Source organism: Lepidothrix coronata, unplaced genomic scaffold (assembly GCF_001604755.1).
Source record: "Lepidothrix coronata isolate B3197 unplaced genomic scaffold, Lepidothrix_coronata-1.0 Scaffold5, whole genome shotgun sequence".
NCBI classification, from domain to species: domain Eukaryota; kingdom Metazoa; phylum Chordata; class Aves; order Passeriformes; family Pipridae; genus Lepidothrix; species Lepidothrix coronata.
This window is the reverse complement of record NW_016690185.1, coordinates 7,891,431-7,916,748: the sequence shown is the minus strand read 5'-3', so window position 1 is coordinate 7,916,748 and position 25,318 is coordinate 7,891,431. Positions and strand designations below refer to the sequence as shown.

At 36.0% G+C, this 25,318-nt stretch overlaps 1 protein-coding gene across 1 annotated transcript in view; it reads left to right on the top strand.

The window, feature by feature from the left end:
- Positions 1–25,049, top strand: part of TRDN (triadin) — a 110,972-nt gene extending 85,923 nt beyond the window's left edge. Inside the window, exons 13-15 of the mRNA XM_017827409.1 lie at positions 12,918–12,989; positions 23,776–23,811; positions 24,901–25,049. Coding sequence (XP_017682898.1) covers positions 12,918–12,989; positions 23,776–23,811; positions 24,901–25,049 — 257 coding nt within the window. The remainder of the gene's footprint in view (positions 1–12,917; positions 12,990–23,775; positions 23,812–24,900) is intronic.
- The last annotated feature ends 269 nt before the right edge of the window (positions 25,050–25,318 follow it).

Genomic DNA, 25,318 nt, shown 5'->3' with positions numbered 1-25,318 from the left:
CACTCTGAGGAGGCAAAATTATGGGATACCAGAGAAGGTCTAAACCTTCGCTAGTGTGAGTCTAAATCTTTGATTTTAATGGAAATAAACCAGTTTAATCTGTGAAGGCAGAGAGACTAGAGTAACAATTTTTCTCACACTTGCTTTATATTTTATTACTACTATTTAATATTATAACAATTTCATATAGTTCAGTAAACAAGTTTAAAAATCAAGAATCATTTCAATGGAGGATCATCAAAAGACTCAACTATAGTTTTGAAAAGTAAGCTGTTTAGAAAATAAGAGCAAAAGTTAAATGCCAAAACCCCCCTAAACTGCTAATAGCAAACAAACTGAGTTTCATATTTAAAAGGACAAAGCAGGGCAATGAGTAAGACTGTAACCATGGATTTCAGGTAAACTAACTTTAGACTTTTTAGGGTTCTTCTTGAAAGAACCCCAGGGGAACAGGTCCTTCAGTGAAGAGGGGTTGTCATGGCTATTGGCACTTCTTGATCTTTAACTCGCAGTAGTTATCACAGGGGTCCAAGAGAGATGGTTGATATTCAAGGATCACTTCCTCCATGCTCAAGAATGATGCATCTTGATGAGAAGAAATCAGGCAAAGGGGGCCAGAGATTTGCATGGATGAACAAGGACATCCCGTCATTTCTCAAGAATAAGCAGGAGATAGAAACAGGGTGAAGCTACTTGGAATGAATATATAGAAGTTGTCAGAGTAAGTAGAAATGAGTCAAAGCCTTCCTGGAATTAAATCTGGCCAATGATGTCAAGGCCAACGAGAATAGCTTCTTCAAATACATTAATAACAAAAGGAAAACTAAAAAAAATATGGGCCCATTACTAAATGGAGAGGGGACTCTGGTAGCAGAGGATGCAGAGAAAGCAGAGTTACTGAACGCCTCCTTTGCATTGGACTTCACTGACAAGACCAGCCCCCAATAGTCTATGACCAGGAGACCTGGGTAAAGGAATGTTGTAAGGAAGATTGATCAAGGAGGATTGGGTTAGAGAACACCACCTAGGCAAACTTGACATCCACAAATCCATGGGCCCTGAGACAGGATGGATCCATGAGTGTTGATCCATGAGGCTCCCTGCGATCATCTTGGAAAGGTTGTGGTGATCAGGAGGGTGTCTGAGGACTGGAAGAAAGTAAATGTCACCCCAGTCTTTGAAAACGGCAAGAAGGAGGACCAAGGGAACTACAGGCCATTCAGCCTAACCTCAGTCCCTGGAAAGATGATAGCGCTCCTCATTTGCAGGCCATCTCTATCCACATGAATGACAAGAAGGTAATTGGAGTAGTCAGCATATATTCACTAAAGGTAAATCATACTTGACCAACTTGATTGCCTTCTACAATGAAACAACTACCTGGGGGGATGAGGGAAGAGCACTGGTTATTGTCTACCTTGATTTTAGCAAGGCTTTTGACACTGTCTCTCACAACATCCTCATAGGCAAACTCAGAAACTGTGAACTGGATGAGTGGGCAGTGAGGTGGATTGAGAACTGGCTGAATGGCAGATCCCAGAGGGTCATAATCAGTGGCACCAGGTCTAGTTGGAAGTCTGTCACTAGTGGCTGTCCCCCCAGAGTCAATACTGGGTCCAATATTGTTTAACTTGTTCATCAGTTACTTGGATGAAGGGGCAGAGGCCTCCTCAGGAAGTTTGCTGATGACACAAGGCTGGTAGGAGTGTCTGATACCCCAGAGTGCTGTGCAGCCCTTCAGAAGGACCTCAAAAGGCTGGAGAGATGGGCAGAGAAGAATTTCTGAAATTCAGCAAGGGAAAATGCAGAGTCCTGCATCTATGGAATAATAACCCCATGCACCAGTACATGCTGGGGACTGACCTACTGGAAAGTAGCTCTGTGGAGAACAACCTGGAGGTCCTTGTGGACAACAAGCTGTCCATGAGACAGCAGTGTGTCCTTGTGACCATGAAGGCCAATGGGATCATGGGGTACATTAGGAAGAGCATTGCCAGTAAGTCAAGAGAGGTGATACTAACCCTCTACTCAGCCCTGATGAGGCATCTGGAGTGCTGTGTCCAGTTCTGGGTTCTTCAGTACAAGAGAGATATGGAGCTCATGGAGCAGGTCCAGCAGAGGGCAACGAAGATGATTAAGGGACTGAAGTATCTTTCTTACAAGGAAAAGCTGAGGGAGCTGGGCCTGTTCAGCCTCAGGAAGAGATGACTGAGAGGGGACCTCATTAATGTATATAAGCATCTGAAGGGATGGAGTCAAGAAGATGGATCCAGGCTCTTCGTGGCGGTGCCAAGCAATAGGACAATTGCAATGAGCAGAAACTGATGCATAGGAATAAGGGGAAGAACTTCTTTACTGTGTGAGTGCCCGAGCATTGGAACAGATTGCCCAGAGAGACTGTGGAGTTTCCCTCACTGGAGACATTCAAGAACCATCTGGATGCAATCCTGTGCTGTGTTCATCCTATGCTGTAGGATGAACCTCCTTGAGCAGGGAAGGTGGATCAGATGACCCACTGTGGACCCTTCCAATCTTATCCATTCTTTTATTTTGTGATTCTAGAGCTACACAACCATTCTTCAGTATTCAATATCATTGTCAGAAGTTAATTTAATATGAAAAATACTCACAGAAAATTATTTAAGCCAAAAGTAGTTTTATACATATTTATAAGGCATAGTTGGCAAGGTAACATCTCAGAAACCTAGAAAAACATAAGTTTCAAATGTCAACCTATAAGAACATATGTTTCTTCCTTAGATCTTGGATGGCTTCAAGTATGAGGAAAAACACAATTTGCAAAAGAAAGACCCTCCTTCTCAAGCCTAGATTTTTTAGCTCTTAAAAACCTATATATGCAAAAGAACCCAGACAATGATTATGTATGTTTCAGATTTTGTTGACAGTATTTCTATTTGGAACACCCATAGGATTAGTTATTTAGGGGGATGGAATATAACTGTCGATAGATCTGAGATTGCATTATAAGCAATGTCGGTAGAAAAGACAACCACTGAAATTAGCTACATATAGCTCTGCCAAACCTCAGCTGACTGAGTTCAAAATTTATTATGACAGATTATTCTTCCAGTAAAGATGCTTATTTTGGACAAAATACTTCAGCCATTTCCAACATACAGAAAGATAATTTGTGTTCGTCATTTAAAATTTGTCTCTTTTAATCCTTCCCTGTCAAATATTCTAAGTGCTCCTAAACTAGCTAAAAGGGAGATTCACTAAAAGGTTCAACTTTCTTGTTGCACAGGTTGGAACAGATACTCAGCAAAATTGATAGTCTATTCAAAAAGACCTTAGGATTTTCTACATAGGTCTGATTACAAGTACCTCTAAGTTCTGTTATTTTCTAATTTTTGAGACCAAAACTGACCTGTAGAAATATTTTAGTGTTGTAACATTAAGCACTACAGAATCTATATTTTAGATTCTATATTTTAAATACTTATCAACTTAATAGTTCCTGAAGACCCTAACCAATTGCTTAATCTTCCTACACAATGAATGGGAAATCATAGAGTTACTTAGGCCAAACCAGCCAGCCAACTACATCTTAAATGCCAACCATTTCAGTAAAATAGGAATCTTTCATGGGTTAGAAGCAAACACTTGTCTTTGATGAGACATGATAACCCACAATCTTCTCCTTCAGTTAGTTGTATAAGCCCAGGTTATATAACTCTAAAATATATTTATTTCAAAAATTATAAATGAGCTAATGAATCCATTACCTTTAAAATATACTTCTGAAAATTCTTAGGGAAGTTAACCACTATAACAAGTAGTCTCTCTCAACTTTAATTAAAAGGAAAATAGCTGAGATGCATACAATGTGTCTTTAAACACCTCCTGATGCTGAATACACTGAAACATCATGAAGGAGGAAAAATGCATCCAGTTTTCACCTGAAATTTTCATTAACAAGGAAGAACCTATAGCTCCACTGTGGGACTGAGAGAAGTTACTCTTCTGATCCAAATATAGATTCTCTGCTGGAAAATGATGACACTGAGTTTTAACACTGATGGATGGTACCAGGTCACCATATCACGTAGATAAGAAGACCATACAAAGGATCTACAAATGCTTTGATAAGATACATTCCATCATAAGGCATTTCCATCTTAGTAATAATTCCTCACCTCTTCTGCTCTGAGAACATGCAATGCAGTAGACAGAAGAGTGTTCAGACATGGCCTAAGCAACACGTGCTCTCCCTCCCTTGTTGATGTCCTCCTCCTTCTGCATCTCACCATTCTCTCTTCAGGTGAATCTTTCTTTTGATGTCCATTTTCTTTCTGTGGACAGAAACACATGTAATGTATGACATACACCTAGAGTGAGTCAAGAGTAATTTATTTTTATTTCGTCAGGAAATGCTATTCTTCCCTCTGGTACTTCACTTTCCTTCCTATTGTTTCACTTTGTCCTTCAATACACTCAGTATTATCTGACAAAGTAAAGAACATATAGAGTTCAAAAAGTGTTCAATGCCTACACACGAAAAATCTAAACAACATTTTTATATTTGTTTTGTTTTGTTGGGTTTTTTTTATTTTTGTTTGTTTGTTTGTTTTTTCTGTTAAGCTTAACAACAAAATCCTTTGTCTATGTGAGATTCATTCATATAATTGCTAGGGGGTTGGGGAGCACTGTGTTACCAGACAGCATTTAGAGTGTGAAATTTAGAGTCCTGTAATATTTTGGTGGCACATAGTGTCATCTTTATGTAGAACTGCTAAATTAGATGTTTGCAATTCATTGGACCTCGCTTAGATACCCAAAAGTTAATTGCCAAACTTTAACCTTTAGCTGTCTTTATAGCCAATAGTATGAAATGGAGGCCTCCAGAAGACAATTTCATCCTAAAAGAGATGCCTTAAGATAAAAAAGATGAATCGCCCTTTGAAGGTAGCAATTTCTCTCTGTTGACTATAAATGGATCCCTTGGGTGATTTAACTGTCTGAAGTTAACTTTTAGATGTCTAGTAGTGAAAGAGCCTACATATATTCAAGAAGTATGCTGAAAATGTGCAAACAAGGATTTTGCTCAAATGAAGACTTGAAATTACGAGTTTTCTGTAAGATTTCAAAGGATATTATCAGGAGCAGCTGTTAATCAAGAAAACAGTGGTGACACTTAAAAATATGAATAGCAATTGCTATAGCATTTTGGGTGTGAAAAAAAAGGGAGGAGAAGAACTATAGAGGGAAATACTTTCTTGAATAAATATGGAAGGTATTCCCTGTCCAAATGAATCAAACAAAGAAACTAAATGATTTTAACATCAGAACAAAAGCTCAGTCTTTACAGATTTCGCTTTCATAGAATTTAAGATTGGGAATTTTTAGTTGCTGTATGCATGTAACATTAATATTTTTTTTTAATTTCTGTTACATCCATTTATAGGTGTAATGGAAAGGCATGGTAAGTTCAGTAATTTTCTCAAAAATCATAGAGGAGGCCTTGAACACAAGGGTTAGAACCAATGACAGTGAATCCCAGGACTCTGTTCTAAAAATAATACCTATATATATAAAATATATATTTAAAAAATAGAGGGTCTTTCCTGTGAAAATGAAAGGGAATGAAGAATCAGAAGTCACTAAAGCAAGATTGGTTTAAAGTAATCATTATCTCAAGTATTGCAGTTTTTTGTTCCAGTATTTCTCATAATTACAGCCATGGCACTTATAGAAGAAAGAGAATGTTCACTGAGTTTCTTAATTGCACAGAGCCTAACCTTCGGAGGTATGAGATATGAACCTAATACTTGGTTCTCATTGATTTCAGTGGGAGTGAGGAACAGGAGTTAGGAGCCAACACCTCTGTACCTTTGGGCCCAACTCCTGATAATTGATCTAATAAAACCTCTCCATTCTTTTCCCTCTAACTTTAAATTGAAATTATTATTGAAATCGTAACTACTGAAAAATGTTTATGGATTCACTGTCTTAGGTGATTGTCATTAACTTCTTGTTTCTCTCATTCTGGCAAAAAGATAAAGATATGAAAAACTTTGTGAGTTGTGGTCAGAGATATTTGGGTTCAGTTTGACTTCCAGTGATTTCTATATTAAACATATTCACTATCTACAAATATCTATAGTTATGAGAAATTATTATAGTGATTTTATCTATCCTAGGCTGTCTTTGTTTTGCAAAACCTGGCATATGCACTCTTTCTCGAAGACAACACAAAGTTTTAGCATTCTTGCAGTAGTTACTTTCAGCTTTTCTGACTTTAGCACTTAATGTTTCTTAGATGTAGTTGGAATAAGGACAGTTGAAGTGATGCTATGTACAGATAAACCAAATACAAATAACTTATAAATTACTGAGCAGTGATCCCATGGCATAGTCAGTGTTTATTACTTTTCATCATAACAGCTTATCAGTCCCCTCCATTCTGCTGCAAGTATTTAGTTACAATGTTTTCTTTTCTCTGTTTTAATTATTTTCCCTTGGATACTTCATATTGTGAAAAAAATGCATCTATACTAACTCCTGATATTCATGTTAATTATGCTAGAAGTCATTGTATATGATACCAATTTATTAAAGGCTATTTGGGGAGAGAAAGGCTGAATATGGCTTTCCATTTTATAGTCTGCTTTTACAGTCCTTTCACACTCAAGTATGCAGCAATAACTATAATAGCCCATCATTTCCACACAATAACCCATCATTTTCACTGTCCTACTACTTAGTTCTTTGGGATCCCTCTTTCGATATTTCTAAACATAAATGTAGGATTATTTTTATCTGCTAAATGCCCATGATAAATAATGGCAAGAAGTGAAGGCAATTGAATTTTCAGTTTTTTCAATTCAATTTTATTTTAATGTCAGAAAAGGCTGTGTGAGTTCTTACTTAATGGCAAAATTGCTAATACTTAACTTTTAACTCCTAAAAGACTTCAGTCTTTTGAACACAAAAACTAGAACAGCTTTCACAAAGTATGGATTGATGTGAAGAGGGATTTTGTTGTAAAAATCTCAGTAAAATAGTTCTCAACAGATATATAATTTTAACTGGATTTAACTGTGCAGACCTGCCATGCAGATAAAATATATTGCATACGTTTCTAGACCCATAGTACCGGCTGTAGGTTAAAAGAGAAAAAAAACAAAACACCTATAACTTTACCCATGCCTCTCTTGCCTGCCTCATCCGTACACTTGCTCACACTTGCATTGTGTGAGATATAAACCCACAGAAAAAGAAAAAGATATATCAAACAAGTTCCCAGCTGTGACTTTAATTGGATTTGGTGGCTGAGTGAAAACGCAGCAACTAACTGATGTTCACATAACCTCCAGGAATCTGCAACAATGAATCTCACACCTGTTCAATTACCAAATCAAGTATTTTCTGCTCACAAACATCACTAAACCACGGCAGGAATTTGGAAATAGATGGTTTTAAGGTCCCCTCCAACCCTAACCTTTCTATAATTCATTCAAAATAAATACCTATACGTATTTGCGTATATATGGGTATGCATATGTACACATATGCCCATGCATGCACATATACATACTATATATTATGTAGGTATAACTGCATGTAAATATATAAAAGAATACATCATCAAAAACAAAGGATGAACTCAAATCTCTTTGTATTAAGAATAGAAGACCATCAGGTTGCTGCTACTTTTTGTTTGGTGCCTTGAGAAGCAAAATTTAATCCCTCCACCTACTCCATTGAAAACAGCATTTACATTTACATTATCAGTCTGCATCCATCCTTCCTACATCTTCACTTTTAACCTACTGGTCCTTGCTTTCAACTTAATAGATCAATGGCCTCCCAATGCTGTAAGGTTATTTATAAATGCCTCGTTTTGTTGTCTGCGTTTTGAGGGAATATCTCTCAATAATATGCTTTACTCATAAGTTAGGATCTACGAAGAGTTCCAAAATTGTCTGTGATATTTTTAATGGACTTAAATGCATAGATACAGTGGAACATAGATGCATAGATAGATTTGGCATTATCCATGTAATTTTCCCTTTTCTTCTTTTCTTTTGCATCATAAAGGTAACTGGTTGATAGTCAGTGTGCACCATAATATGACAATTTAAAGGATTTCATTGGTACTGGTAATCACTGCACCACTGTAACAGAGTCTTTTCTTAGGTAACATCAACCTTATCCAAAATCAGTTTCACTTTATGTTGAGCAATTATCCATTTAATAAGACCCAGATCCTGAGTGCAACTGAAAAACTGAAATGTATCTTGGCTTCCAAGATATACTTTCTTAAAAGCCTCATTTTATTATCCATTAATTCCATCTACCACTGCCAAAAATTCAGTTCCAGATAGGTCATTAACACAGTGTTTAAACTATTTTTTCCATTTGATATAAATTTGTTATCCCTTTTAAGACTTGTGGGCTACATCTAGATTAGTAAATCAAACTCAGTTCAACTGTTCCCTGAATGCGATTTCTTCTGTCATAGAGTGATCTGCATCCAGTACACTTCCTCAAGGTCAAAATGGGTTGGTTGTCTCCTGGCTGTCTATTGGGAATGGTCCCTGGCCCTTGTTAACTCCTAAATCGAGCCAATTAATTGTTTGAGACATTGCTGCTTAGCACAAGTCAAAGTTGTCAGGGACTATTCAAAAAAATGTTGCAGGATATGTATGTCTGAATTCCAGAGCCCAGTAATGTTCTCAGGCACCATTCAATTACTAGTGTGCATAAAACCATTATGTTACAATATGTTCCTTAGGAAAGAATGCCTGTACAGGTGTCAGTGTTTCAACTCATTCTTTCCTGAAAATGAGTATTTGCATTGTTCAGTACAGTTGCACAATCTCACCTCTTGATCCACAGCTGTTCTTTCTTAATGAAAAATGGTTTGCTCCTAGTTTTTCATGCACATGTACTAAGCAGAGAAACCCTTCCTCAGCACAATGACAGTGTAATGTCTGGAGAGTAACGACTGATAGCAAGAGAGAGACTCACATTTAACTTCTAGCATCTTACATGTCAAAACTGGAAGCCTGGAAAAAATGTTTGGCCTTCATGAAGTTTTCAGTCCTCTAAAAGCATATTTGGCAGTCTTACCTCATTCTGTTGATCCATATCTTGTTCCAAGATTCATGAAACATTTGATTTGAATTTACTTTTTGTAACAAACGACTCTGCAAAGAGCACATTTATTTTATTTCAATTATTTTTACTATCATTAGAGAATGACATCACATCTGAGCAGAATGAGATTTATCTGAAGACATTTTGCTGCCGCGGAGAAACACGGTAACAAAGTGTTGGTGCTGTTGGACTGTAGGATTCCTGCTGTTCAAATAACTGCTATATAGGTATGAGGAAGTGAACAGTCATAGGAGTGGTATTTCCACATGTTACATTCTGTGGTGGCATTATTTCTCTCTATATCCAATTGGAATATTCATCTGTCTACAATGTGTTTAGTTGTTTGATAATAGTAATTTTAGAAATATTTTATTTTATCTCGATCTTTTGAATCAGAAAGATATAGTTTGACACTTAATTTATTAAGGTTGCTGCTTACAAATAGAACTCAATAGATCAGGAAAGAAAGAAAACTCATATAATTTGCTGTTGTCATAAAAATTCAATTTATCCACAATGTCTGGACATGACATTTTTGATACATGTAGAAAGACACTTCCTAGATTGAGAAAATTAAGGTAATTAAATTTTGCCTTGTATTCCTTACCATGCAATAAAAAATCTAAAATATTAATAAACCAAGTCAGAATTAATTTATTCAAGACATCTCAAGTGATTTAATAAACACCAATGACAGAAGTTTCGCAGAGCTTGAGGTCTGTAGCTTATTTTCATTTAAGTACTCATTTTACCATCTAGTGTTTTAAACCTTCTACTCATACTTGCAGCATATTTCTTGCCTTTCAGGCAGTGGAAGAAGCTACTCGTGTGTTAATGTGACACTTTTTCTTCTGATGAGAACATTCCCATGAGATTAAAACCAAAACATTTCACTATTTCAGTTGTCATCTGATGTAATTTGTTGTTAGAGAACTGTTTGCAATATCATATATGAAAGAGATATCTGTAGCAAAAATGCATGGAAAGATTATGCATGGAAATGTTGTGGAACTGTATGGACAGATTAGGCATAGAAACATGTGCCCATTTTTGTGTTTGCAATTACGTCTTTTTGAGCAATCAAACCCTAATAAAAGTTTAAAAAAAAATTAAAAAAAGCAAGTTAAATGAACCTTTTCATCTTATCTCATAGTAGAAAAGTAAAGTCTACATTTGAAATGAGAAGCAAATAACTATGCAGTGCTCCGCTGCATTTTTAAAGCAGTCAGATAAATGTATGTCCAATAATAATAACAGTAATCTGGATAATGACTTCTCATGATTCATGGACTAATCTGGTTGTCCACTGGGAGCATTAAAAACATCCTGCCTTCCTCTCATTTACATCATGGATATGTGTCCAACTGGCCACTGCTGGAGTCAAGATAGCAGACACCATTAATCCTAATGGTCTGAGCTGCTGAAGCCAATTCTTCAGTTCTATTTGTGAGCCATCTGTACTACAGAAAACCACTTGTGCTTTATAACTTAAAGAGGAGAGAAAAAGGGAAAGAAAAGAAATTTGACTTAGGTTATCCCCTTTAACATATTTCATCAAAAGAATGAATAAAATATTTATTCAGCTACTGTCCTTTGCAATCCCATCAAAGTGAATATAGAGACATTTAATAAGACATGGAGACATTAAAGAAGCCTTTTATCAGAGTGGATAGGAACCTGCTCAGAACAAACATTTTGGCCTAAGGGAAAGTTTTTGATGTTGTGAAGCTTAAGCTTTTCATGCTTAAAACACTCTCATATTGGATCATGTGGTCAATTTGCATGAAATAAATTATTTTCTTAGAACTTGTAAAACTATAAAATAAAACTTGACAAGTCATTAGCAATAAGTGGTACCATACTGGTAGTATATTCACACTGGTGCAATCATTAGAAAACTGCTGCTACAGTAAAGAATAAGAAGATAATGGAGCCAGCCTACAGTTTGACCTAGAGGTGTTAGATCGTTGCCTCACGCTGTAGATACTACACAGCAGTCCAAATCATTGATTATCCTTCTTCATTACTCATCCACTCAACATTCTGAGCCACTGCTCTTTATCATCTTTCACACAAAACAATTAGTCCAACTTATAAAAATGATCAGTTTTCTTACCTGGGGGTAGGTGATCTAGTTTAGGGGGGAAAAAAAGTGATCTTTAGTCTGATCAAACCTAGCAGAAAGAATATGATTATCCACTCTTTATTAATTTTTATGTTGTTTTTTTGTTTTCATTCTGAACTAGAAATTCAGTTGATGAAGTTTCTGTATTTGTATTCATAACAAATGTTATGAATATAATTTTTCTATTCTTATTGGTAACAAAAGTGTTCGGTGGTTCATTAGTTGAGTTTGCAACTTCAAGATTTTTTTTTAAGACATAAAGTGTTTGTAAAATCATAGCTAAATACCTGGATTCCTAAAGTTTGCCTAACATTCATTTTAAGGCTATAGTTATTCTATTATGAGATTGGTAAATGTCCACTTCTCATTATTCCTGAGACAGGAATTATGTGTAAAACCTGATTTTTACTATTTGTTGCAAAGCACCTTCAAGCATTGATTTTACCAATGTGTTAACATTTTCTCAGTAGCTCAGGCACGAGTCAAGTCTGAGCAGCTCTGTACGTGATATTTTATACAAATTACTGGATGAACTAAACTACATGCCTGCAATTGTACATATGCTGATGAGATGCAATAACATTAAGACCATGATGCTCAAATCCCACTGCTGTCTCCAAGATGATGTTTTTCTCATGCATTCCCCATGAGTACACATACCTTTGTAAAATGAGAGGGGTAAGTAAGATGCTGCAGTTTCCAAGGCCCATTAAGATCTTAATTTCTCTTCTGAGAAATCAAGCATGAGGCATGACTTTGAGCTTCTGATGTGGAGTTGGAGCTGAGATTTAACAGCCTGATTGCATGTGGACTCTGGTGCAGTGAATGTATGCTGGTACATAAGACTGAATCAATATTATATTTAACTACGTAATTTTATTTCTCATGTCAAAAAAAATGTACTTTCCAAATGACAATGACATGATAGTTACTGAGAATAAATGTCAGAGAAAGGAATTAAAAGGAAATGAGACTGAAAACATGTTAGAAACTAGAAAATAAGCGTAAGTAATAAGAGTAGGCTAAATCGGCTTGAGAATCTTTGGAGAAATGAAGTGAAAAATATTTTGTTATAAAGCATGATATCTGCACGTAGGCTGAGACAGTACAGAAAGTCCCAGTTGAACAGTCTGAGAGAGTAGAGGTGTTTCAACCAGCAGCTGGAATCAGGACCTCAGTGTTTACAATGCATGACGTGGTTGGTATTGCCTAATTAAGAATAACCCTTAAGGATGAGAAACATCATCATTTTTACTGGTGTTTCAAGGAGTTCATAATAAGTGGACTTTAGGGAACTGCTGAAGATCATTTGTTTGACAGAAGAAAATAAGCCTTTACTGTAGAAGAGGCATCATGAATATGTAACCTTATTATCAAAGTATTATAGTTCAGTTTTGAGTCTAATGAAGAAAAATAAAACTGTAAGTATTTCAGCATATGTTTGAGTCACCTAGACTTCATTGATTTCAAATGTGTCTCTTAAAAATAAATTACTCTGTTTGTTGAGAAATACATTTCCTTCCTAATGTCAGAAAGATAATAGCTTTTATGCACAGTGTAATATTTTAAACATGAACAATTTTGAAGGGAGTTCAGTCTCCCAGTGAAACTGCTCAGCCTGTTAGTGAATACATTTTCTATGCTTCTTAACCCGTATACTTGTGTGCAGGACATAAGGAATTTGTACCACCTCGTCTTCTTCTAGAACACAGTCCGAGAAAGAAACCAGCAGCTGTTGACGGCAAGTTTGAGCTTTTCTACTTTTTCTTCTTCTCATTAACTTGACTATCTGTCCTGATGGATTTTTTTTATTATTATTTTTATTTTTTGTAAGTATAACCTATATTACAAAGCTGATCTAATAATTAGGGTTGGGACAGGAATGGCACACTGAAATATGCACAGTACCTAAGTGTTGCTTATGGTAGTGGCCATCTACAGATGGCTTCGGGGATTTCCTGAGTGAAACAGATTACAGAATTGAGGCCTAATATGTAAAATGCTTTGAATGATGTTCAACCATGAATTGTTATCTAACTATAAACATAATCAACATTATCCTCTTAATATACTTTGGATTACTCTTTCAGCTATTGTTATTCAGTAGCGTTTCTGTGCATTATCTGCAATAATGAACATAATATTTCTGGCTCTGCATTTATCAGCCCTATTTCTATTGTTAAAACCAGTAAAAGACAAATACAAAGTCAGATCTTACCTTCAAAAGATTAAAACCTAATCCCTACCATTGAATTATATTGTTTATAGTCTAACCATAACAGTAAAGTGGTTGAAATACGCATTTTAATTTTAAAATGGACTACATCCAATGACTTAGAACTACTACTGCAATATACATTCTTGGTCTTTATACCATACACTTTAGTAATACAAATTTAATAACACATGATTCTTTGCATGTAATTATATAGAAGTTTTCATATGATACTTCAGAGTAATTCAGTCACACCACAGCACTTGTTAATCTCTCTCATAGAGGTCTTAGTTCTACATTATCCAGAAATCAATTGTAGTCTAAGAGAAAAACAGATGGGATGGCAGCAGAATAAGTAACAAGAGCTACAAGATTTAACTGCATTTGGAAAGAGAAAATGAGACTTAGATTTTGGCAGGACCTGTGACTAAAACAGATATGTTAATTAGATATTTCTGTGATGTGATTATCGTGACCAGAACATTTGGACAAAAACAGTTATGTGGCTTATTATCTCTTTCCCCAAAATCTCGTTACCTCAAATGAATATTTCTTTTTAAATATGTTGTTTAAAGGAGTGTAAAACTGCAGTTATTGTGACACAATGTAGTTTATAAATAGATTTGCAGTCCTGTTTATTTTAGGAAAATGCCTGATCCCTGCTTATCAGCAGAAAGAAGTCCCTGCAATGTTAAACACTGTTATCCACCAATTAACCGTAATGGAAAAAAAGACATAATAGAACAAGACTGCCACATTTGCTGAGTGATAAACTTCTGCTTTAAATATAACTGTTATACAAGATGAACTAGCATTAAATTAACGTTAGGTTCTTGATTTTGAAAATCATGAGGAGCATGCAATTACTGCAATTGCACTTAGAAATTACTATTTATGACCAGTTATACATTTGTGTGTTTCATTAGCTCATTTATGTGTGCAATTGAGGTAATTGGGAATGTAAATTAGATACCCGTTTGGCAAACAAATTGGGGGGGGCAGATGATCTGCTCAGAACCATAAAACTGAATTTCCTTTAAAGCTCAAGGCTGGTCACTGAGATACAATACCACTCATGCAAGAGTTTTAAAGGAAATGAAGAAGGCAGAATTACTTGTAAAATGCTACTGTGAAAAGCTGTTATATTGTGCTATTCTGTGTTTTCCATATATGAGAAAATATGTCACACTGCCTTTAGAAATCCTAAACCCTGAAGCTTTATTTCAGCCCTGAGGAAAAAACAAAATAAGCACTTTATGGGAATATTTGGCACAAGGTCAGAAGGGAAAAAGAGGACTAAGTAGAGAAATATAAATCTCTGAAATAGCTAAAGAGAGATCTGCATGTGACTTCTTAGTGCTTACATACCTTTATGACTGGTACATCACTAAATATCCCTGATCAGGAGACGGGGCAGATTGAACCATAGATCCTTCTTATCAAAAATATAATTGAAGATAGTATATTAAGTTCGCAGAAAAGGGAATAAGTAGAAGCATTTATTAACTGAGAAATGCACTTTTTATAACATGAAAGACTGGCCCAGCCTCTGACGGAAGAAACCAGCTCCAAAAAAAATGGTAAAATGGTAGGAAGTAACGGAATGGTTAACCCACAGGAAATTTATGAAACCAATCTATTTACACCCTGGACTTTCCAACTCAGTGATAGTCAGACACTATATACATAATCATGTCACTGGTGAAAGATCTTACTCTTTTTCTAGAATGACATGTTTTCAGTTTTACTCTGTTTTGCCACTGCTTTCTTACGTAACCTTGGACCACTCTTGTTTTCTGATAAGGTGAAAATAGTGGTAGCATATGTGCCAGATATCTCCAGAATTTTTAGATTTTTTGATACCTTCAAATAGAAAGCTTTTCCTGGATACTATCCTATGCCCTGTAGATACTATGTTCTGCTGAATTCTTGAGGTCTTAGAAAAAGAGCATATTGTTATTGTGTATTAAAACACAAACTTTCCTTGCCATTGCCATTTGCTCTTCCTTCACCTCCACAGTAAATTTTTTGGAAAAGGGGTAATTATGTAAGACAATCCCAGTTTGTATACTATATTCTAGTAGTATTCAATAAATGGCATTAAAGTTTGTACGTGAGTTGAAATTTTCAGCTATCTCCTGGTCAAAACGCGAAATGCTTTGTATTCATCCAGTCAGAAAGAAAAAGAACAGATCATTGCTCTCCTATTTCATGGTTCTTTGGCTCTTTTCAAAGATCTTATTTTCAAAGTTCAATGAAGAGTTTGAAGTTTCAGGTCACCAACAGAAGAGAATAATAAAACGAAACAAAAGATCCTGTAACAGTAAACAAGAGAAACAGGAAAAGGAAATTTGTGAAGAGAAAGGCATTGATACCTACCTTCTACCTAGGTTTCAAGCTTGGAAACCTTGTTTGGTAAACTGTGAAGTGAAATAACTTCTAAATTCTTTATCTTATCTTCTTCTGGAGCTTTCACAAGGACTTGGGAACAGTGCCCTCAGCTTAGCTGACACTCTGATGCTGCCATCTAGGGAGGACACTGGTGTCGCCTGTAATTCGAACAGATCAGTTCTCCATGGCTCCCTGAACTTTGACTTTAATATGTTTCTTCTTCCTTTACTGTACTCTTCTCCACCTCTTTTAACTCTAGATTTCTTGTGTTTTGCTATTCACTGGCATCCTAAAACTGCTTTGCAGTGTATACTGATCCTCTGTGATTCTCTCTCTCAGGTCTTGACTTTTTCACTCAGCTCACATAGCTTTTAGCTTCCTCCATTCCCCATTCACCTAAGAAGGACTCTCCTTTCTGATAGTCCTCTCATGTTAAGCTCTCTGACATGGCAGGGTAATCTCTCAGGAAGATGCTGTAGTTAGACAAGAAATGTCAAAACTAAGCTCAGAGGCTTAGGTAGTTATCCCTAAGGCTTCATGTTAATTGCCCCAGAATAGCATGTCTTTGCCTTCTCACAAGATCACAGCACTTTTGTGAGAAGCCTTTATCAAAATGTTTCTCCTGGTGGAAGGAATCTTAATGAATATTACATATGATCTCAAATAGACTTTGCTTTGTACCACTTTGAAGAGCCCTGTATCATGAAATCGTCGGAATGGCATTGTATCTGAGTATGATTTTCCAGGTTGTATTGTCCTAGAACTCTGTGCTTGTATCTTGGAGTAGGATAGCATTGATCATGGAAGAGTCATCAACATAACCATTCTGATTTGTTAATGCATTGTGACAGGCTCTGACATATCCCCCTTCTTTGACTGAAGTATACCGGCTGCTCCTCGCCATCTTGCTGGTATTTGTGATATTAAATGAAGAAAAAAAAAAAAAGAAAAAAATTATAGTTTCTGTAGCATCTTCAGGGAACCTATGAGGAAAAGATATTTTTTCTAGGTCACTGTTTGAATCCTCTAATGACAAATTTTGCAGAATGCAATAAAGTGAATTGCTGTGAAATATGTTTAACTTCCTCCAAAACTCTTGTGGAGGCTGAATTGGCAACTACATCTATGTTTAGTGCTGTATAGAATGTACACTATCTGACTATCTTAAGAATTTCTAGTCTATGCCTCTGTTCATGAATATAATATTACAGGATATAGCCAAGAATATTTAAATTACTAAAGTCAATACAAATTTTGACAAAGCTTCCTTGATGTATAGAAGTGCATAAATCTTGTACAAATCAATCTGCTTCTGTACAGTCTGTCGATGTCTGCCTTCTCTTCTGTACAAAGATTGTTCTATAAAAACCCTCGTTTTTTTCTTTTGTACTATAAAATCAATTACCCTAAAAAAAAATCCTTCCAGTGAAAGACAGTGATTCAAGATACAACCAAAACCTTTCCAAAAAGCACAATTTTGAAAAAATTCTTCCAATTTGAAGTATTCTTAATAATACTGACATGAGTTGTGGATAAAAATCCATTTTCTGATAAATTTTAATCCAAGAGAGAATAAAAATAAAAAAAAAAAAGGAGAAAAATAGTGCTATGAGAAATAGCACAATACAAGAGGCTAGGTTTTAATCTAGGTTATTAGATGGAACAGTTTAGTTAGCTTTAATACATTATATGTAGCATAACAAGGTTTTTTGAGAAACATGGGCCTTAAATCTCCATGAGTCTGTACTGAAGACAGTAAAACCTTTGAAATAATATGAACAAGGTTTCAAAGTGAGTTATTTAATGATTTAGATTAGACATATAAGCAGTACATTCTAATGATTTAGCTGAGTTGAAAAAAAACCTAAATTGTCATGGTTTTAAAAAGCCCTTGACATTTTCCTTAATGACATGAGGCTCTTCTGTACTACTTTTATTCTAGCATAAAATACAAAAAGTTAAACAGACATTAGGAAAAAAACTTACTCAAATGTAGAAAGATATTTATGAAGATATGTCTATTTTGATTAGACATATTATTTTGTTTTCTCATCATTAATATTAATAATAATAATAATACAATTTACAATATTAGATTATCCATTTTAAATATTCTCCAAAATCTACCCAATTAAATAAAAACAATTAGCTCTGAAGATTATTTTAACTTTTTCAAGTGCTTTTTAAATGTTACAGAAAAGCAATAATATTTTGCATATGTTGTACCTGCAAATGGAAAATACTTACTTGGTTGAGATTCTCTGGGCTTTCAAAAGCAGAAATTCCATTTTTCTTTGGAAAGAAAAGGGAAACTCTCGCAGAAGAGGTCCTGCATAACCTCATCATCCCATTAATAAAGCTCAGACATTCTTGCTCAAAAGCATGCCCCATAAAAAGTGACAACAATATCCTTCCCAGCACTGGTAACACAATTGGTGCTGCTGTTGGTTCATGTTGCCTAGTAGGAATGTTAGTCATAAGGATGGAGAAGGCTAACTCTGCTGCCTTAGCTCTGTTGGTTTGGCTCTCTCTAGTGAAGGTTGTACCACAAGTCAGTGTTCCCCTGGGAATTTAATTCTCTGTCAAATCATATTTGCATCATGTTTGCCATTGACCACTGTCCAGTGGATTTCCTATTGCTGGTCTTGTCTTGTAAATTGGCCTGCCCTCTCTTTTTTCTCTTGGCATGCATGCTCTGGCTTCATTGCACTGGTATTTTTATCCCTTTGCTCCCCACTGTGTTTTTTAGTGAGGGCAACATATGGCTTCATGCTATTAGCAAACAGTTCTGATGCTTAATTCAACAGAGCCATGAAAAAGGAGCCTATAATCACTACAGGAAGAAATGAGAAACATTTATGTAGGTCACATGAAAACATTAGGAATTTCAAGCATGGTACTGCTATTACATAGATTCTGCAGACCTCAAAAATATCTCCATAAGCAATCTTCACAGCTGCCAAATAGTGTTTCAGATTGGGATTTGAAAACAGTAAAGCAGTTTCAAAAAGCAAAGTCAAGCTGGAGAAATTGCCTAGGATTTCTGCTATATCTCCAATTATCCGTGTGCCTCAATAATCTCTCACTTGCTCGATATGGGAACAAATTGTATTTCATTCCTCTGCTGAAAAAAAAAAGGTGCCACTTAAACAGAGCTTTGCAAAAAAATGCACTTCATTTTGGCCTAAGCATTCACCTGTAAGTTAGAGAGTGTGTAAGTTAGAGTGTGTATGCGTGTGTGCACGTGTATGTGTTTTTGTGTTAAAAGAAGCAATTCTAAGAACTTTATTATTATTTAGGTTTCTTTGATCTTTCTTGACCTTTCTGTAGTTTGGCTGAATCTAGAGAGAATTATTTCTCATAGAGAAAATAACTGGACCAACAAGGACATAGAAAGGGATTTTTTTCAAAGAGACCACTGAGGTAAATTTTTAATTGAAATTTAGACTTAATCTTAAAACTATGAGTTTCCATGACACCCTAAACTAAGCAGAAATATTTCCTTGCATTGTTTTTCCATTCCTCCAGAAGCTTTGTAACCCTAAAGGGGCCTTATTTTGTGAATGTGTTAAATTGTTTAGAATCGAAAGTGCAACTGACCAGTCATTGTCAGTCTCCACTCTAAGCAAAACACAAAGGGGAAAGAAATATCATCGAAAACTGAAACACAACTAGTTATTTTAATATTTAAAAGGGTATCCAAATTCCACTCAAATCAACAGCAAAACTTTCATTGAGTTCAGCAGGAAAAGTATTGCAGTCACCAGTAAAACAAAGAACAACTGTAATTCCCTCAAAATTAATAAGGAATGGTCTTTTAAAATTATGCCAATGACATCTTAAGATGTACAGAGCTGTTTGGAGAAAAACAGAATTAAGTTACTGTGTTCGGTCTGAATTATGGTTTCTCAGGAAAAGCTAAGTAAATGTTTGTTTTCTTCTGGTTTGTATGTAAGTGAGTATACACATATCTTTGCTGCTCTTTAGTTCTGCCAGGATGAGAATCAGTAGGCAAGAAAAGCTGTTGTATTTCACAAAATCAGGCAATATCTAAAGTCTCTCACAAGAGCTTTTCTCCTGAGATTTCCTGGCAACAGGGTTTTAGATAAATGCAGATAAGCCCTATATAAGTATCTGAACTTAAGAAAGCTTTGGTGAACCAAAACATCTGCAGACTTCTGGCATTCAGTCCCACTAGTCAGTGTTTGCTGTATGCACGCCTCTCCACAAGAAGGAATCCATGGCTGTATTTTGCTGCCCTCCTTACCTCGGTTTCTGAGAGGAGATGAGATGAGCTGACAATTCCTTTGAGTCAGTCTTTCCATAAACACATGAACCATCAGGAGCAATTCAGAGAAGAAACTTTCAGAGCACCTTCTTCTTCCAGTTCCTGTGCAGCATTCCCATGACACTATGCCCAGTAACTCATGAGCATCTCTAAATTTAGATTCCACTCATTGCTGGCACAGTAGCAGACCAGTCTCACAAGGCCTGTTTTCAAGTACTGCATTGTTAACATGCTTCTGTTATCTCCTCTCCCACTGTTGTTCAAGAATTAGTTGCTGTTCAATGAGAACAACACAAAGACATTGTCAAAGATGAGTAAAGGCAATTCAGATTGAAACACCTCTTTCTTGGTCTTTGTTGAATCTTACTTGGATTTCCACTGGCCTCAGTCCTTCACCCCTTATTCAAAAATAAATAATTCCATCTTAGATGCTTCTTTGCTCTAATGGCTGTTCAATTCAGTCACTTCTCAGGAAAACTATTCTATGCTGCTTCTTTTTATTTTTCACCCAGGAAAATATTTACCTGAATTTCCCATTCAGTAGTACATCACTGCTTTAATTCACATTTCTTGTGATCACTGTACTTATACTACGTAAAGCTCAACTTCTGCCAGAGCCTACAGAAAAAAAAGCTCTGATTAAGTGAAAAGTCCATTGCTTGCCTGGCTGACTGATTCTGTCATGTACTCTAACAGCTGCATATATCCCTATTTCATTCTTGTAAAGGTATTGCAGGCTTTTGAAGATGAGGTCTTTTTGTACCCATATGTCTTACACCCTATCTGCAAAATGTGGTTCAGGACTAGTGCTCCTGGTGTGTGCTAGTTTAAACGTAAACCGGCAGGAGAAATGAACCCAACTCAAAAGAGATTATAAGTCAAAGTTAGAATTTAATAAAAATAATAAAATTATTGGTTTTAAACCACAAAAACCAGGTGTATAACCCAGCAGCCTGGGGCAGGAACAGAATGGTGTTCTTTGGCCCCTGTGCTGAGCCCCATATTGATCTCCCTGAGTCCAAAGTAAAAGGAAAGAAAAACCTGTTGATGAGAGTGCTGGTTGCAGTCTGGTCAAGGTTCTGGTCCTCCTCTGGATCCAACAATTAGGGCCCAGAAGTTCCAAGACCCCAAGATTATATACACTCAGGTTCTAGTGGGAATGCCCAGTACCTCCCCCAGGGCAGGGAGTTCCACAATGGGTAATTGTGAGTCATCAGATATTTTTGGAATCCTTGATGGGTCATTAGCAGACATGACCCCTCAGGCTGGTTGTGGAGGTGCTAATGACTCCCCAGAGGGGAGTTATCACACCTGAGTCTTTGGTGTGAGGATAGAAATATCCTCCTATCTCACAGGCTTCTTAACACCCATCTTATAGCCTGAGGAGTCAGGTGTGCTCTAAGCACCTGGTGCAAATGGTCTATTGTTAACAGTTCCTGGGAAATGACATAGAGTGTAGAATACATAGTTTGGGTTACACCCACACAGTGATGAACTGGTCCTGGCTGCTCTAACTAGGACATGGTGAAAAAAAATATCATTAGTTACATTATCAAGAAACAGGACCAATAACAATAGATTTTTCAGTAGTCAATTGCACTTGAATTCTATATTGTGGTCAATGTTGAATCATTGAAAGCACCTTGTCTCGCCTTGTGTAACCCACAGTTTGTGGATATTATGATCCTTCTTTACGCAGTTGATCCATGGTCATTTGTAGCTCTGTTAGTGCTTTTAGCTAAAAAAATAAGTCCTTTCAATTAACAGATGGGGATCATGTTTTACAATGCAGAAGACTTGTTAAGTTCCTATTTAATTATTTGCTCTGCCTCCTAATTTATCTGTGTACATATCTAGAGAAAGCCCACTACATTTACTGCTTCAGAAATTACAAGTTTTGCTGGTGCTAAATATACACTTAATAAGCAACATTTTAAATGTGAGCTACTCAAATTGAGAGGAAATAAATTTATTCAAGAAATGGGATCACTTTGTTAAATCAGCAATAGCTCTCCATAATATCCATTTACCAAGTCCATCACTCTCATTTACATAAAATTCTGTCAGTAGTATCTGTGAGGGACAGCAATGGAGCTAGATGCAGCTGAGATGTGAATGGAAGCCCTGTGACTGTTTTTCTCAAACTTGACCGAGATTATACATCTTGCAATTAGGCAGTGCAAATTGGAAATAGGGGCCACATTCCTTTAATACTTCTATGTAATCATCCTCCAGAAATTTCATAATGAATACAGATGTCTCTAGGCTGTCTGGACATTCTGAATAATGCAGCTTGAGAGCTTGATGAAAGAAAATTTTGTCAGTGGGATTAATTGTTAGAATGACTTAGCAATGAAGGGACGTAGTCATCTTTGCTTTAGGTTATTTGCACTAAAAATTCTCGCTACTTCCTGTATAGCTTCCATACAAAGCTCCATTTCTCAAAGCTCCATGCCTCAGCTCATGGCTCTCAAGACACATATGGCTCTGAACCTTGCTATGAAACTCGAGGCAGATTTCATGTGGCTTTTCTGGGCCCCAGAAGCATGCAAAACTATACAAATTCAAAAGCAGAAATGGTCTTGGGTTAAAAAGAAGCTTGTTTGTTGTAAAGACCTGGGCTTACAAATTGTTCCTGTGCATCACCTAGCATCAGAAGTGTAAGAAAGCAAAAAAATCGATCTAATTAAAAAAAATGGAAATTATGGAAGTACCGGTAGCACTTCAGCCTACAGTTACTAGGGTAAAGGCTAACGGAAGAAAGGCAGAAGGAAACTCTTTTCTAACAGTAACTGACACAATTGGTATGTTTAACAGTTTGGGTTAATTCAGGGAGAGTAAGCAAATAAATAAACAAACCACATTTTAGAAATTAGAAGAGCTCTACATTACACGTGGAAATGAAACAATGAAAGTCAGGTTGCACAGGAAAGTGGAGCTGTGGAACAGCTTAGGTGAAATCTGAAGCTGAGAGACTTCCATTTTGAGGAGACATCCACAGTTCCTAGCACAAGTTTCTCGAATGGCTTGTCAGAAAGAGAGAGAGAGAGAGAGAGGGAGAGAGAGAGAGAGAGAGAGACTCCTTGGAACCCTAGAGATAGCCAATAACAAAAATATTCAAATATACAAGAAAATGAAGCTCCAAGCAAGTTTGTGGAGGGTGAACACAGCTCTAATGCTCTATACATGTCTAAGAAACCGGAGTATCACAAAGCACACTCCTGAAGAACTAAGCACATAAAACACCAAGAGAAACATCCTGTAGAATGCATGTAAGGATTTTCTGTTTCATTTTCTGAAGACAACAACAAAGGAAATGTCTTGAACAAATCTCTTTAAAGTAGAAAGGGCTGTAATGCATCAAGATTATGCTTAACATTAAATCCTATTGTCAGAAAATCAGAACAAGTGTGGTTTGGGGAGACCCTGAATATTGGTAAATACATTGCCTCCACGACAGGCAAAATAAAAAATTTATGAAACCACCATGAACAGACTGTGGAATTCATGTACTCTATAAAGCCAGCAATTTTTAAATTTTTCAAAAATCAAATTTGAATATATTTATTTTGGTTTAGGAAGATGCTGTACAGATTATTTTCTTTCCTTATTTGTATATATTTTTCCATGCAGAAGAAAAGTCTATTGTGGTACCTAGAGAAGTGAAAAGTAAGTTTTTTTTATTATATTTCCCTTGTCTTCATGTTAATTTATGCAAAGGATAGGAGTATATTTTCTTCTTGGATCTGAAAAGACTTCCATACCTTAAATATTTTTCAATTTAAGAAAAGACTCTTGCTTCAAGGCTTATGGTTCTCTCTTTTGTAAGATAGTAAAACTTGGTTTCTTATCCACATACATAACAGTAAAACATCACAAAATTTTAGTTTCTCTATGTATAACTACATCAACACCCAAAGCCCTACAGCGCAACCTGATGGTAACAAATTTGGCTTTTCATGGATGAGCAATTAAAAGAGCACTTAGATTAGCTACTCTTGTATTCTTGTATTCTTCCCCATCAAAAAAGGAATTCATTTCCCAAAGGAAAAGTAAGAATTACAGCTTCCTCATATCCTCTACTGAACTCTCAATTTTCTAATTAAAAACATTAATGAAATTAGTAATTAAATCATTGTAGCTTGTTGTAAAAAAAGGAAAAATATTCCCCTTATTGCTACTGTTGTTCAATTAATTGACAAAATAGAGGCAGATGCTTTTAAAAGAATAAGTCATGTTCTTTTGTAATGATACTTTAACAACAACTCTCTGTGAATAGCTGAAGTCCTGTAATGATAGTTTCAAAGATTCAATTCATAAAAGGTGTTATAAAGATATACTGTATATGCAGGCTTTTCATGGCATTCTACACTTTTTCCCAAGTACCACTTTCAAGTTTTGCTGTCACTCGGTTAGACTTTACAAAAGAAGCAGAACAGGTGCATGGCTATTGAGTCACCACAATAAACTCTTAGTTTCACCATGTTAATGGTCATAACTTCCTGAATTAGTAGTTACTTAAGTAATAATCTGGTGTACATACTTGTTCCAGTTCTAACCTTAGCACCACATTCACTCTCAGAGTATTAAGCTGTCTTTCTGAGCTGCAGGTAGTAAGTGACCAGCTTATCAAATCTAGAACGTATGGCAGTTAGTGAAGGAATCCCATCCCAAATGTATACATACATACAAACATGCATGTCTGTGTGTGTGTATCTGTGTAAAAATAGTCAGCTGAACTTCTATTTCCTTTTTTAGAGAGAAAAGAGGAAAAGAAGAAGACTGATGAAAAAAGGAATAGGACTGAAACAAAAATGAAAGGTATGACTTGGAAATGTTTCTCACTGGCCTTATTCAGCTTTTACTCACACTCCTGGCTCATTTCTCTTTGTTTTCTGATGTGTTAGTCCTATGCTTCTGGCTCTACACTGTCCTTCTCTTAGTTGCTTAGTCACTGTTTGCATGTTACCACTTCTTCAGTATCTAATGTCTGATGTGTTCAGCATCCAATATTTTCCAAACTTATTTTCTGACAAATAAAATGTCTTGTTTTGTGGCCATTTATGGGCTTTTTAAACAATTTAATAGAGTCTGTATATAGTAGGACATAGTGATACTGCAATACACAAAACTCATGGAAAATATCATTCGATTCATGGTACATCACTTTCCAAAA